At 39.0% G+C, this 15,244-nt stretch overlaps 2 protein-coding genes across 2 annotated transcripts; one reads left to right on the forward strand and one right to left on the reverse strand.

The window, feature by feature from the left end:
- Positions 1-6,250: 6,250 nt before the first annotated feature.
- Positions 6,251-7,077, forward strand: LOC138886973 (limonoid UDP-glucosyltransferase-like). Its single transcript, XM_070168671.1, has 2 exons — positions 6,251-6,722; positions 6,824-7,077. The coding sequence occupies exons 1-2, from the start codon at positions 6,566-6,568 to the stop codon at positions 6,997-6,999; spliced, it is 333 nt and encodes a 110-aa protein (XP_070024772.1). The 5' UTR covers positions 6,251-6,565; the 3' UTR covers positions 7,000-7,077.
- A 704-nt stretch (positions 7,078-7,781) lies between these two features.
- LOC104246032 (expansin-A23-like) lies at positions 7,782-9,227 on the reverse strand. The gene is made up of 2 exons (XM_009801761.2): positions 9,065-9,227; positions 7,782-8,401 (listed from the first exon to the last, which is right to left on the reverse strand). The coding sequence occupies exons 1-2, from the start codon at positions 9,225-9,227 to the stop codon at positions 7,782-7,784; spliced, it is 783 nt and encodes a 260-aa protein (XP_009800063.1).
- Between the last annotated feature and the right edge of the window lie 6,017 nt (positions 9,228-15,244).

Here is a 15,244-nt window from a genome sequence, read left to right on the forward strand (position 1 = left end):
CCATCTTTCTTCTTCAGAAACAACATGGCCGCACCCCAGGGCGAGACGCTAAGTCTAATGAAACCCTTATCAAGCAAGTCTTGCAACTTCTCCTTCAATTCTTTCAACTCTTCCGGGGCCATACTGTATGGCGGAATAAAATGGGCTGAGTGCTTGGAACCAAATCAATACAGAAGTCAATATCCCTATCGGCTGGCATCCCCGGCAGGTCTGCAGGAAATACCTCTGGAAACTCCCGAACAACTGGTACAGAATCCATGGAAGGAACATCCGCACTAGAATCACGAACATAAGCCAAATAAGCCAAACACCCATTCTCGACCATACGCCGAGCCTTCATATAAGAGATAACCCTGCTAGTAGAATGACCAGGAGTCCCTCTCTACTCTAATTGAGGCAACCCTGGCAAGGCTAAGGTCACGGTCTTGGCGTGACAGTCCAATATAGCATGATAAGTGAACAACCAATCTATCCCCAAAATGACATCAAAATCGATCATATCGAGAAGTAGGAGATCAACATGAGTCTCAATACCCCTAATAACATCCGCACACGAGCGATAAACACGATCTACAACAATAGAATCCCCCACCGATGTGGACACATACACGGGAGCACTCAAAGAATCACGAGGCACAACCAAATATGAAGCAAAGTAAGATGACACATAGGAGTATGTAGACCTTGGATCAAATAGAACTGAAGCATCTCTACTGCAAACCGAAACAATAGTTGTGATAACAACATCAGATGACTCAGCCTCAGGCTTGGCTGGGAAAGTATAACATCGGGGTTGGGCCCCACCACTCTGAACCATATCCCTAGGACGACCTCCTGCTGGATGGCCTCCACCTCTAATAGCCTGACCTCCACCTATAGCGGCCTGACCCCTACCTCTAGCTGGTTGAGCGAGCGATGGCGCGCTCGGTGCCAAAATCATGGCACGAAAATCCTACTACTGTGGTGGAATGCCCACTAACCTCGGACATGTCCTACAAATATGCCCATAATCACCACACTCAAAACATCTATCCTGATACTGTGGCTGTCGAAACTGAGACTGACCCGGGTAAGCAGACTGACCGCGATAATAACTCTGAAGATGAGGTGCTCTGATCGGAGCTAGTGGTGCACTATAAGCTGGCTGCCCCAAAGAAGGTGCATAAGGACCACGACTTATTGAAGCTCCATGGGATGTCTGAAGTGCTGAATGAAACGGCCTGGGAGGATGGCCCCTACCAAAAGTACCTCGATGTTCAGATGAGGCTCCACTAAATCCACCAGAGTAACGCGGCCTCTTGTCAGACCCCTAACCACTCCCCTGAGCTAGAACCATCTCAACTCGTCTGGCAACATTGGCTGCATCCTGGAAAGAAATATCACTCCTAGTCTTCTTAGCCATCTGCAATCTGATAGGCTGAGCAAGTCCCCCAATAAACCTCCTCACTCTCTCTCTCTCTCTCTCTCTCTCTCTCTCGGTAGGAAGTTTAAGAAGAGCATGACGGGCTAAATCAATAAAGTGGGTCTCGTACTGAGTGACGGACATACTACCCTTCTAGAGACGCTCAAACTGCCTGCGATAGTCCTCTGTCAGTGTAATAGGAAGGAACTTCTTGAGAAATATCTGAGAGAACTGGTCCCAAGTCAAAGCAGGCAACCCAGCTGGTCTATTCAACACAAAATCATTCCACCATCTGGCGGACTTTATCATCTGGAACACAGCAAAATCGACCCCATTGGTCTCCACTATCCCCATGTTCCGCAGCACCTCATGGCAGCGGTCAAGATAATCCTGTAGGTCCTCAAAAGCTGCCCCACTGTAATGAACTGGAAAGAGCTTGGTGAACTTGTTCAATCTCAACAAGGCCTCAGAAGACATAGTTGATCCGTCACCGGTCTGTGCTACAACACCTGGCGAAATTGCCCCAATTGGCTGATCTGTTGGGGTCTAAAACTGGGGAGCCATATGCTCTGGAGTGTGAGTAGCGAGAATCTAAACTCTTCCCCCTGCCCAAGAGACGGCTGGTGCTACAGGAAATATGTCGGTCTGAGAACCACTCTCCATAAGGCCCACTAGATGGACCAAAGCATCCTGAAGTAGGGGGTAGCGATGAACCCCTTTGGATCCTGAGCTAGCTCTGCTAGACCCTCCTCATCAAACTCTACCTAAGGCTCCGCCGTTGGTGCTGCTACTCGAGCTCTGGGCTGAGCCCCGCCCCTGCCCCGGCCTCTAGCACGGCCTCGGCCTCGTCTCTGCCCCTCGTAGGAGCTGTCACTGGGGGCTCTGGCTGCTGCTCAGCTGATGAAGCAGTACATGTTCTCGCCATCTACGAAGGAACAAAAGTAGAAAGTTCAATTAGCATCGAGAGATCAAATCACACCACAGAGAAGAATAAAAGTGAGATTGTTTCTAAACTTTGTATCCTATAGGGGATAAGCACAAACGTCTCCGTACTGATCCCTCAGATTCTACTAAACTTGTTCGTGAATTATGAGACCTAGGCAACCTAGTGCTCTGATACCAACTTGTCACGACCCGAAATTTCCACCATTGGGACCGTGATGGCGCCTAATATCACACTTGCTAGGCAAGCCAACGTTAGAGTATTATTAACCAATTTCCTTTATATTTCAATGATTAAGAATAAACATTCTAAAACAAGTAGAAATAATTGCGACAGTAAGTAAACAACCTCTTTGTTTATATACTATTACCAATACTGTTGTTGTTACTACCCAGGATTTTCTATCATAATTTACGAACACACTATGATTTTCTACAAACATCAGTCTGAAAGAAATTACAACCATTTTGGAAATAAAAAATGGTAACATAGAGATGTGGAAGGGGACGCCAGGGGCTGCGGACGCCAACAGGACTACCTTGGATCTCCAAATTGTGTAACCTGAATCCAACCTCTCAATCAGCCACTACGTGCTCTGAAATCTGCACAGAAAGTGCATAGTGCAGTATCACTACAACCGACCCCATGTACTGGTAAGTACTGAGCCTAACCTCGACGAGTTAGTGATGAGGCTACGGCAAGACAATTATGATATAACCTGCATACAGTGTATAATAAAAGCAGAGAAAAGGACATGACAAATAAAGCAGTAATTTGCAAGGAATGAATATAGAACTCAAGTGTCTTATCAGTATCCAGCTATAACCAATCCTTAAGTGAAAAGCAAAGCTACAAAATAACTTACATAGTAGAAGAAAGATACATATACACTTAAACTGATGCGGCGCGCATCCCGATCCCACCATATATCAATATTAATTAAATATTCACCTTTATTACTCTATATCAATCCACCCTTATTCCTCCTGTTGTGGCGTGCAACCCGATTCTACCGTACAATAGCATTTCACCCTTATTCCTCCTCAATATATCACTCTTATTCCTCTTGTTGCGGTGCACAACCCGATCCTACCATATCAACATCAATTACTCAATAAATACAGAAATTTCACAGTTTAACTCAAAACTCTTCACAATATTTAAACCTCAAACCAAAGCAAATGGAAAGCTTGTACATTATGAAACTTCACTCAAATAATACTACTCAGCGAAACCAATCCAAAATATACCATAAAATACCGATAAGCCAGCTTACGCCAATAATATAATACAATGATACCACGGGGTAGCTAATACCTTCAACAATGAAAAACAATGCCTAACAAGTGGCAATTAAACATGAAAATACTAGTAAAGCATGTAGCAGTTAAGACAGGAAAGCAATATAATAAGAACGGAAAGAAAACAAGAAAAACAGATAAATTGGCGGTGCATAGGTACTCGTCACTTCACCTATACGCCACTCACATGGATTTTCACATAGCAATTAAGTCAAGGATTCCTAATCCTTCGAGCTAAAGTTAGACACAACACTTACCTCGCTCCAATAGCCAACTCAAAGTTCAATCACCAATTTTCCCTTGACACAAGCCTCTGGACCAATAGAATCTAGCAAATTATCAACCAAACAATTCAATCTGAGCCTTAGGAACTACCTACGATTGCAAAGAATTCAATTTAGGCCATTTTTCAAAAAGTTAACAAAAGTCAACACCCGTGCCCGCTTGGTCCAAACCCTAAATTCGGACCAAAATCCGATTATCCATTCACTCCCGAGCCCGGATATATAATTAATTTTGGAATCCGATCCTAATTTGAGGTCCAAATCCCCAAATTTTAAAATCCCTAGCTTCTACCCAAAAATCCCCAATTCCATCATGAAAATCTTAGATTCTAGGCTAAAATCTTGTAAAATGAAGTGAAAGATTGAAAGAAACTAATTTAGAATCACTTACCTACAATTTGGGGAAGAAATCGTCTTTGGAAAATCGCCTCTTGTGTTTTAGGTTTTGGAAAATTGAAGAATGAATGAAAATTTTCGTTTTTCAACTATTTGTTCAGCTGTAGGTATCGCATTTGCGATATGGGGTTCGAAAATCTGACCCCTGCAAATGCGAACTTCTCTTTGCAGATGCGATGATTTACCTAGGACTGCTATTGTCGCAAATGCTACCCCTTGTTCGCAAATGCGAACTTCCACGATCGTAATTGTGATCAAAGCATCGCAATTGTGAAGCTGCCCCTCCCTGCCCATTGCTTGCAAATGCGATGCATTCTTTGCAAATCTGCAGACCTGAAGCATACCAACAAAATTTTCTAAGTTCAACTCACTCCGTAGCCTACCCGAAACTCACCCGAGCCCTTGGGGCTCCAAATCAAACATGCACACAAGTCTTAAAATATCACACGAACTTGCTCGTGCAATGAAATCGCCAAAATAATACCTAGAACTACGAATTTAGCACCAAATCATATGAAATTTTTAAGAACACTTTGAAATTCCTATTTTCACAACCGGACATCCGAATCACGTCAAATCAGTTACATTTCTCACCAAATTTTACAGATAAGGTATAAGTATTATTTTGGACCTGTATTGTTCTCCCAAACTAAAATACGGGCTCGATACCAATAAGATCAAATATTAATCAAATTCTTAAAACCATTAAATTTTCAGTCTTTCAATTTTCATCAAAAATTCATATCTCGAGCTAGGGACCTCGCAATTCGATTCTGGGCATACGCCCAAGTCCCATATTTCGATACGGACCCATCATGACTATTAAAATACGAGTCTGGATTTGTTTACTCAAAATATTAACCGAAGTCAACTAAATTAACTTTTAATGGTAAAAATTATTATTATTATCAACTTTCAATATAAAAGCTTTCCGAAAATATACCCGGAATGCGCATGCAAATCGAGAAGGAATAAATCGAGGTTTTGAAGGCCTCATAATATAGAATCGAGTTCTAAAACATAAGATGACCTTTTGGGTCATCACAGTGTTCAAACATATTTTCTGGACAAGTTTAATGGGGTCTTTATGTATTTTGCCAATTCAATAACATACATACTTTTATAGGACTTAGCAAAACTCTCTAGACAATTTTACTGCTTAAATGGTGATGAATTATGAAAAACATGAAAGATGGGCAAAGTATAGATTCATCAACTACTCTACAGCTACGTAATAGAAACTATGCAAAGACAAAAAAAATGATAAATCACATAAACAGAAAGATATTAACCAAGTTGGGACTCAAGAATAAAGCCTACAGAAGATTAAATATTCAAAAAGATAAATCTAAATCATATGAATGAAACATATTTAATACATTGCAGTTTGCTACTCATAATCACTAGAATACTTTGTGTCTTGCCAGTGAATATGCTAGAAATAATTTAGTTTCAGTAGGAATAACATAATAAGTTTGAGAATTAGGATTTTGATCTTAATTGCTTGTTTGCTTGTAACCATTTTCATAATTTTAAGAACCAGGAAAAAAATTAGTACTTTATTATTTTTAAACTTAATATATAAATATATTTTCCATATGTAAATTTATTCGATATGGTTCAGTATTTTTTCGATTTATTTTCACAAAATAAAAAGTCTACTTTAATTATCGGCACGATTGTAGATTTATATAAAAACCTATAATTTTATTAAAAAAAAACTTAAAAATAAGTTTGGTGCGGTACAATTTGGTCGGTTTAATAAAAAAAAACTTAAAATTTTCCTACTCTCAAAATAGTTTCACTATACACCTAGTTGACCAAAAGTATTTACCCTTGTACCTAGTTTTTTAAATTCATTCTTCTACTACAACTATGAAGTTTAAAGTTGCCATGTACTTTTTTCCCCATATTTTTCTTCCCATTTCTCTTTCTTCACTTTCTCAGATTGGATTATCTCCCTCCGTATAATCTCTAATCTATCCACACTTTCTATCCTCTCCTTTTCACATATTCCAGAAAAAACAAAGCTATAAAGTAAATACGTCCTGGAAAAAAACTTTTAGGAACTCCATTATGATTCTGATCTGGGGGAGATTTGTAGCTCTTGCAGGAACTCCATTAAAGAACAAGAAGATTCAAGTTGTGCTGAATTTACCAGACTTGAGCACTGCTAATTTACCATAACTCGAGCTTATGAATCAGCCATTCTTATGGGTGGCCTGGTCAGGCCTAGCAAATGGTTCGTTTGCTCTGTACTCGGAGTGATTTCTCAGAGAGAGTGGGTAATCGTGGGAAGATTGTTGAGTGGGTGCCTCAAGAAATGGTGTTGGCTCATCCTTCAATTGCCTGTTTTGTGACTCATTGTGGTTGGAATTCGACAATGGAGAGTTTAAGTATGGGGTCCTTTTTCTATGTTGGCCGTATTTTGGAGATCAGTTATATACACAGACTTTTATATCTGATGGTTGGAAAATAGGTTTATCGCTGAATGCAGATGGGAAGGGAATTATTTCCAGATATGAAATTAAGAGAAAAGTGGAGGATTTGTTATCAGATGACAACATAAGAGCAAACTCACTTAAGTTGAAGGAAATGGCTAGAAACAACATTAGTATAGGAGGATCTTCCACCAAAAACTTGGAATTCTTTGTATCACAAATGAAGCAATGAACATATAAGGTTTGATTAAATAATTTAGGAAAATAATGTTTGTGGATAAGTGAAGCGAATTGATTATTCGTGTATAATTAAGGGGTGTCAACTGACACGCCTTGCTAAGTAAATTTTTCTGTTTTATGCATATATATTATAATTAAGGGGTGTCAAGTGACACGCCTTGCTAGGTAAATTTTTCTATTTCATGTATATATATTATATGTTGAATATTCTTGACTTTTCTGCATATCTGATTAATTAATTTTTTATATTTTGATATCTATTAATAAAAATTTTGGCTTCGTCATTAATTAAGGGTAGACTCTCTATATAAATAGAAGCTAATTTATTATGTATGTGGATAAATGGGTTCAATCGAGATTGTGTTTATCTTTGTTTCTTAAATCTCTAGCTATATTACCTCCGGTCTACAATAAATGAATTTTTGGTATTTTATTGTGGTCCAAAATATCTGATTTTTTTAGATTTCAAGAATGAATTAATTAGTTTTTTCTATATTACCCTTTGACTAAATAGTGTTGGAGTGTGTGTCAACAGTATTTATGTGAAGAGATAGTAAATATTAATATAGTTAATTTTATTGGTAATTAGTGTTAAAAGGTAAATTTCTTAATATGAGTGAATACAACCATAAACTCATTTATCGTGGACCGTCGGGAGTAATATATTACACTAAAAGCTATATAGAATGAATGTACTAAACAGAAATTAAGAAAAAAGATTGATAAACTATCTATTGATTAGAAAAGATTAATCATTTCCGTTTCCAGAATACATCAAGGGTTAAAATTATTCTTCGCTTCAAAATTCTGACCAAATTGCCAGTTATGAGGAACAACATTATCAGATTGAACCCATCGGTTATCACTAGTTTGTACTTGGAAAGACAAGCTCTGTCCTACCAATTGTGCAGAAGTTTGCCAATTTTGGCCCCATTTTCTCGACATAGTAATCCAACCAGTTTTAGATCCTTTAATTTTGACATTGGCCACATCTCCAACACCTCCCACATTGTAAACAAGAACAAGAATCCAATAAGAATTCCCTTTGATCTCAAACCTGATCCCTCCTTTTTTCTGGCACTTGACTCTCCTATAAACTACAGGGACAACCCCTGCTTTATATTTGGCTATTCTTAAAAACATTGGCTCTGATAAATCAAAGTGTTCTTGGGGAGGATTGCACCAAACATCTGCAGTTTTTGAGTAATCTGGAGGGCAGAAATTGGTGGCTGTTATTGTAATTTTTACCCCTGCATTGCATTGAGGAGTATTTACGCACATTATTTCAAAGCAAGCTCCACAGGTTGCCCCATTGTGAAAAAGTGCTGTGCTTAGTGCTGCTGTTTCCAAGCCATACCCTTGGTGGAACAAATTTCCATAGCCACAAGCTCCCTCTGCAATAGTATCCAAATGTTCATTAATATGTATATTGTGAGCCAACCAACCCTTGGGTACGTTGGAAATATTAAATAACAACAATAAACCCAGTGTAATCCTACGTGTGAGATTCTGGGGAGAGTAGTATGTACGCAGACCTTACGCCAACCTTGTAAAGGTAGAAAGACTGTTTTTAATAGACCCTCGGCGGGTTGTAAATATTAAATAGAACTACTAAAATCTCTCATAAGCTACATTGCTTAAATCTGCCAAGAGCAAAAGCTCCATATCTTTGATCTCCCTTCCCATACTACAAAGCTGCAAATATTTTTTTACGCATATGTGAAAATGTTCTTGTAACACCTTGTTTCTCTATTCATTCTTTTAATTCAATCTTAATATGAGTCCATAGTAATTTTTCACTTCCTCGTGTGTGACCAGTACCACTAGCCTATCATTAATAAATGTATTTTTTCAACTGAGCAAGCTTCACTCTTGTTTATCAATTTTTTAGATGGAATATTTATTTCATTTCCAAGAAGAAAAAGAAAATTATAATTGTGAAATTGACGTTTATGCCATCCATTTCATGGTTTGGAAATCATTTGGCTTTTATAACTATACTACTAATATTTTTTGTGTAAATATTGTAACATAAGTATTGTATGAGTATAACTTACGCATAGTTTCACCACCGGTTTTGTCTCCATAAAATGTAGCACGGGCATTTCTCCATCCATCACCATTCAAAGCTCCTTCAACCTGTTTACTTTCAAATGCTACAACTATAAAACTAGCAAAAATGGTGATGACCAAATATAAATTTTTTTGATGTTTTGCCATTTTAGGCTTAACAATCTTTCTCTAAATTAGTTTCAACTCTGTGGTTGATTTGCCTAGATAATGGAGTGCTTTGGCGTGAAATTTATAGCCAAAATCTTAAGAGCAACAACATTAAGGCCATGGAAAAAGGATAATCCCAATAGAGATTACAATTGTTGTTGTAAATTTGGAGATCACGGAATGATTAATTTCGCAAATTAATGCAATAATTTAGTCATTTTGCTATTATAGTAGATTGCTGCAATTTAGCTTGTCTTCCCAATTAGTCATGACTTGCTTTTACGTGCATATAATTAGGCAATCTGCATCAGTTTTGGTAAAGATAAATGGGGTTAAGTTACTTCGTTTGTCTTATACTTTAATGAGAAAAATAAGATAATAGAAAATTAGAAATTGGTTAGCACTGCTTGTTTGGATGATGGTTATGTATCGTTTCATAATGTATCGTATTGTATTGTATCGTGTTGATGTATACAATGTTTGGATAGATTGTTGTCACGACCCAAACCGATGGGCCGTGAAGGGCACCTGGGACCTTACTCAACCGAGTACCAACGTAACGTATCTTTCGTATCATATTATCAAAGGTAAATGAGCCAAAAAGACTGTCATGAGATAACTAGAACAAAGCATGAGAGAATACTCGACATAGTATGACCCAACATGATACACCGACTTATACATATGACGTACGGGCATATAAGGCCGGCATTGTCACTCCCCGAACCATGGTCCGGGCGTAACACGACATTCGGTACCTGACTGCATGTGACCGAGCGAACCAACTGTATGGCTGGATCAACATGTGGTATAACTATGAGCTAGAGGTAAATATAAAATATTTTAATCTACTAAAGAGTCTAACTGAAATATCATAGATGCGGAAAATACTGAAAGGTCTGCAAGTATAAACAAGTAGCCGACAAGGCTAGCACATGAAAGTCTGCTAATATCTGACTGACTGGGTTATAGTCTATGAAGCCTCTAAAGAAAACTGAAAATGCTAACTGTTTACCGGGACAAGGTCCCTGATATACCTTATTAACGGAAATACTATAATGACTAAAAAAGGGAGGGATAATGCCCCAAAAGACTGGGGCTCACCGATGGCTGATATGAGATGTCCTAGCAAGCAGAATCGTCAACCTGTAAATCGTTACCTGCAACGCGAGATGCAGGCCCCGGGCAAAAAGGGACGTCAGTACATTTGAATTGCACTAGTATGTAAAACAATTGAAGAAAAGAATAGTAAATACTGAAACTGAACTGCTAGCTGATAAACTGATAACTGAACAAGGAAGTAAGGATATGAATACTCCCTCTTCTGAATGATGAACAACCTATTTATCTGATAAACTACGGCCTCAAGCCCAATATATATGTGTACAAATACGGCCTCAGGCCCAAGTATATGTATACATAACTACGACCTCAGGCCCAATGATGCATAAATCATAAACTACGGCCTCAGGGCCAAATACAAGTGTTCAAAAATCAGGAATTTAGAATCAGGAACTGAGAATCATACTGCAATACATGATACTGAAATAATGAACCATACCGAGTTACATGATACTGCAATAGTGAATAGGATTAGACTATGCTCCGGAAGTATATTGGCGATCCGTCTCATGTTTTGGATTTCAGCACGATTCAGTTGGATGGTTATTTGACTTATGATGTGGAGCCAGTGGCTATTTTGGAGCAGCAGGTTTGAAAGTTGAGGTCAAAGGATATAGCTTCAGTAAAAGTGCAGTGGAGAGGTCGGCCCGTGGAGGAGGCTACCTGGGAGACCGAGCGGGAGATGCGGAGCAGATATCCTCACTTATTTGGGACTTCAGGTATATTTTTTGACCCGTTCGAGGATGAACGTTTGTTTAAGAGGGGAAGGATGTAACGACCCAGCTGGTCATTTCATGAGTTACTGCTCTATTTTCCCCATTTCTACTTCTTATTGTCTTGTTCAGTTGTATTATATGTTATCGGGTTGATTGGTTCAGGTTCGGACAAGTTTTGGTAAGGTTTGAGACACTTAGTATCTTTTGAGTAAGCTTAAGTTTGAAAAGTCAACTGGATGTTGCCTTATGTGAAAAAGGGCTCGGATGTGAATTTTGATGGTTCGAATAGCTTTGGGAGGTGATTTGGGACTTAGGAGCGTGATCGGAATGTGTTTTGGAGGTCCGAAGTAAATTTAAGCTTGAATTGGCGAAATTGAAAATTTTGACATTTTCCGGTTGATAGGTGAGATTTTGATATATGGGTCGGAATGGAATTATGGAAGTTGGAGTAGGCCCGTTGTGTCATTTATGACGTGTGTGCAAAATTTCAGGTCATTCGGACGAGGTTTGGTAGACTTTTTGATCAAAAGCGGAATTCGGAAGATTCTTGAAACCTTAGGCTTGAATCCGATGTTATTTGGTTGATTTGATGTTGTTTGAGGTGCTTTAAAGATTAGTACAAGTTTGTGTATAGTGGTATATGACTTGTTCGTGCTTTTAGTTGAGGTCCTAGGTGTATCGGGGTGATTTTGGGTGGTTAACGGGTGATTTTGAGTTGGGTTTGGCAGATAAAGTTTTTTGTTGCTGTCATAACCGCACCTGCGGCAAGGGGACTGCAGATGCAGACTCACAGAAGCGGATTTTGAGTTGCAGAAGTGGCCAGGAGAGGGGCAGGCTGGGATCGCAGAAGCGAGGTCATGGTCGCACCTACGATTGCACAGATGTAGATTTCTTTGTGCAGGTGCGACCCTGGAGTTTTAAGTGAATTTCGCAGGTGCTCTCCTAGACCGCAGGTGCGCTCCTGGGACCGCAGGTGCGACTATTTAACCTCAGGTGCGGTTTTGCTGGGTCAGAAACTATAAATTCCACCCTTCGCAATTTTTGGCCATTTTTCTCAATATTTCATTCAGGGTGAAGCTTTTGGGAGCAATTTCAAGGGATATTTTCAGAGGGATTCATTGAGGTAAAGTCATTGGTTCCTAAGCTCGTTATTATGGTAATTTTTATCGTTGTTAACATGAAAATTTAATGGAAAATCAATGGTGAATTAGGGGTTAGGGCTTGGTTAATTGGAGAGCTTTGAGTGGTGATTTGAGGGGCCATTTGAGGTCTGATTTTGGTACTTTTGGAATGAATGAACTCGTGGCGGAATAAGGGTTCTATTGATGTAAAAATTGTCGAATTCCGAAACGTGGACTCGGGGGTCGGGTTTGGTTAATTTCGGGATTTGTATTGTAATTTGATTATTTTCGAGTGGGCTTTGTCCCCTTAGCATATTTTGATGGTTATATACTGATTTTGGTTAGATTCGGGGCATTTGGAGGCTGAATCGAGAGGAAAAGGCATCACGGGCTAGAGTTTGGCTTGGCTTGAGGTAAGTAACACTTCCAAACTTGATTCTGAGGGTTCGAACCCCCGAACTATGTGTTCTATGATTACTATTGAGGTAACACAATGCCAAGTGACGGGCGTTTGGGCGTGCACCATGATAAATGCGGCCTGGATCATTCCGTGGCACCGCTTAGCTACTCTTGTATGTTGATATCTGTGTTGTAATCATGTGATTAAGTTGATAAGCTGCAAATCATGCTAAATATCATGTTAAGGCTTCACGCCGATATTGTTGAGACTCGAGAGGTCATTTGTTGCTGTCATGTCATTAGATTCATGTATATTCTATACTCAGTCCTGTTCATGCATATTGTATCATGCCTCAGTCTCGATTATTGCTATTTGACATATCATATTATTGTCCGGGTTTGTATTATGACATATTATCCCATGTGTGTGAGAATAGAGAGTGTTGACTGAGTGAGGCCGAGAGCCAAATATTGATTGACAGTATGGGATCGGGCTGCACGCCGCAACAATGATATTGATCATGCCTTCGCTGGCATTGATATAGTGCTTGGGCTCAGAGAAGCCCCTCTAGAGTCTTTACGCATTCAGTGAGCGCAGTAGTTGATGATATTGAGGGATGTATCTTCCATGGATATGGATCTTGTCCGAAGTATTGGTATGGAGATGGATCTTATCCATGAGGCTGGATTGGCCTGTTTTCCTCGGTATTGGGTGACTTATAGTCTATGATGTACGTATATTCCGGGATGGATCTTCCCTAGGCCGAGTGTGCCGTATACAGTACCGAGTGGTTGAGCACTGTGAGTGGAGGTATCATACGTGACATTGATCATGTTATATGTGCATTGGTACTTCGAGTTTTCTGAGCTTATACTCTGTATTGTTCATACTGCGTTTGGTTATTTCTGAGAAAAATACATGAACTTTAAGCATGTCTATTTTTCTGTACAATTATCTGTTGCAACCCGTATGGGGTTTGGTTCGTCACTACCATCAGTTCATAGTTTAGACTTGTTACTTACTGAGTTGGTGTACTCATGTTACCCCCTACACCCCTGTGTGCAGATCCAGGTATCTCGGGGCACGGTAGTGACTGTTGATTATATTGTATGGACTTTCATTTGGAGATTGCGAGGTAGCTGTTCGGCAACCGCAGTTTCGCCTTCTCCTTTTCTTATCTTCCTTTAATTTATATGTTTTGGGTATTCTCAGACCGTGTTGGTCATGTTATTTTGAACAGTTGTATTAGTTGTAGCTCATGACTTAGTGACACCCGAGGTCGGGATTGTATTTCTTTCCGCTGGATTTTAGATTTTTTCTCTTAGCTCATTGAACTTATGTTAAAACTATGAATTTCTTTAAGTTTTATTTGAAAAATGGAAAATATGGAAATAAGTAGCTGGCCTAGTATCACGATAGGCGCCATCATGACGTGGTTAGATTTTTGGGTCGTGACAACTAGCTAGAATAAGTAAGAAAATAAAGAAAGAAAGAAAGAAAGAAAGAAAGAAAGAAAGAAAGAAAGAAAGAGAAACAAGCTGAAAAGGCTATTTTTGAAATTGGACAGAGATGGGTTACTGGAGAAAAGTGGCTAATTTCGAAATTGTGCTGCAAGATGTAGCTATTCCTGCAAAATTCAAAATTCCGGCATTCTTCCTCAAGTTCTTCAATTTTTAATCCCAAATTCAATCAAAAACACCTTAAATCTTAACCAAACCTCACCAAATTTGAGATAGAAGTTCCCCACAACTCCATGAACAAACCTCAAACAACAATTTCTTCAAACAACTACCAAATTAACAAAACCCATTTTCAAATTTGAAGCGTAAGCTTCAATAATGGAGTTTCTTCTTCAAGTTTGAACTGGCTTTATCGTATTTTAGCTGAACACACACTTGAATCAGATTTTTTATTGGATTCAACAACGAAATAACATATATTTTTGAAATTCTCCACCCCAAGCTTTCAACGGTAAGTTTCGAACTCCAGCTTTTCGAAATGACTTCCCAACTTTAGATCTGGACTACCCATTCACATGTTACAATCGTCATCTACAGCTTCAAGCAAAAATTCCAATCCACAGTTAACGTTTGGAATAATCCACCTCAAGAACAAAGAAATTAACCCATTTTCATCTTTTTTAAAATCTCGTTTTTTTAATAGCAACAACAAAATATTTCAGTTAATCTCTATTTTCAAGGTCAGATCTAAAATGCAACCTCAAAACTCGAGAAGATTTCAAAGTTCGCCCTCCGTGAACCGTCGTGACGACACCTAGTCTCTTACGAATAGGTAAGCCTAATGATTTGCGGAAAAAGAAACGAAAGATAAAAATTAACCAAAAACTGTGGAATAAACATAAATAAAACATTTAAGACGCCGCTCGGCATATACAAGTATAAACTCTCAAACTGAATCAACTCCCAAAACCCGGAATCTCATGAAAGCACAAGCTGTTGAATAACTACAAGTGTTCTAATCTCTAGAATATCTAAACAAAAGTAAATACAAGAGAGCTAAAAACTAGAGGGGAGAATAGAGAGGGACTCCTCGGTCTGCGGACACGGCAGATATACCTCGAAGTCTCTGAAGATCGCCTCGCCTCACTGATGGTATGGCTGAGCCAAAGAACCTAGATCTGCACACGAAAAAAATAGG

This window comes from Nicotiana sylvestris, chromosome 3, assembly GCF_000393655.2.
Source record: "Nicotiana sylvestris chromosome 3, ASM39365v2, whole genome shotgun sequence".
NCBI lineage: Eukaryota > Viridiplantae > Streptophyta > Magnoliopsida > Solanales > Solanaceae > Nicotiana > Nicotiana sylvestris.

Coding starts and splice junctions, on each gene's coding strand:
- LOC138886973 (XM_070168671.1), top strand. CDS start 6,566: ATGGTTCGTTTGCTCTGTACTCGGAGTGATTTCTCAGAGAGAGTGGGT. Junction 6,723..6,823: donor TTCGACAATGGAGAGTTTAA/GTATGGGGTCCT, acceptor CGCTGAATGCAG/ATGGGAAGGGAATTATTTCC.
- LOC104246032 (XM_009801761.2), bottom strand. CDS start 9,227: ATGGCAAAACATCAAAAAAATTTATATTTGGTCATCACCATTTTTGCT. Junction 8,402..9,064: donor AACCGGTGGTGAAACTATGC/GTAAGTTATACT, acceptor ATACTATTGCAG/AGGGAGCTTGTGGCTATGGA.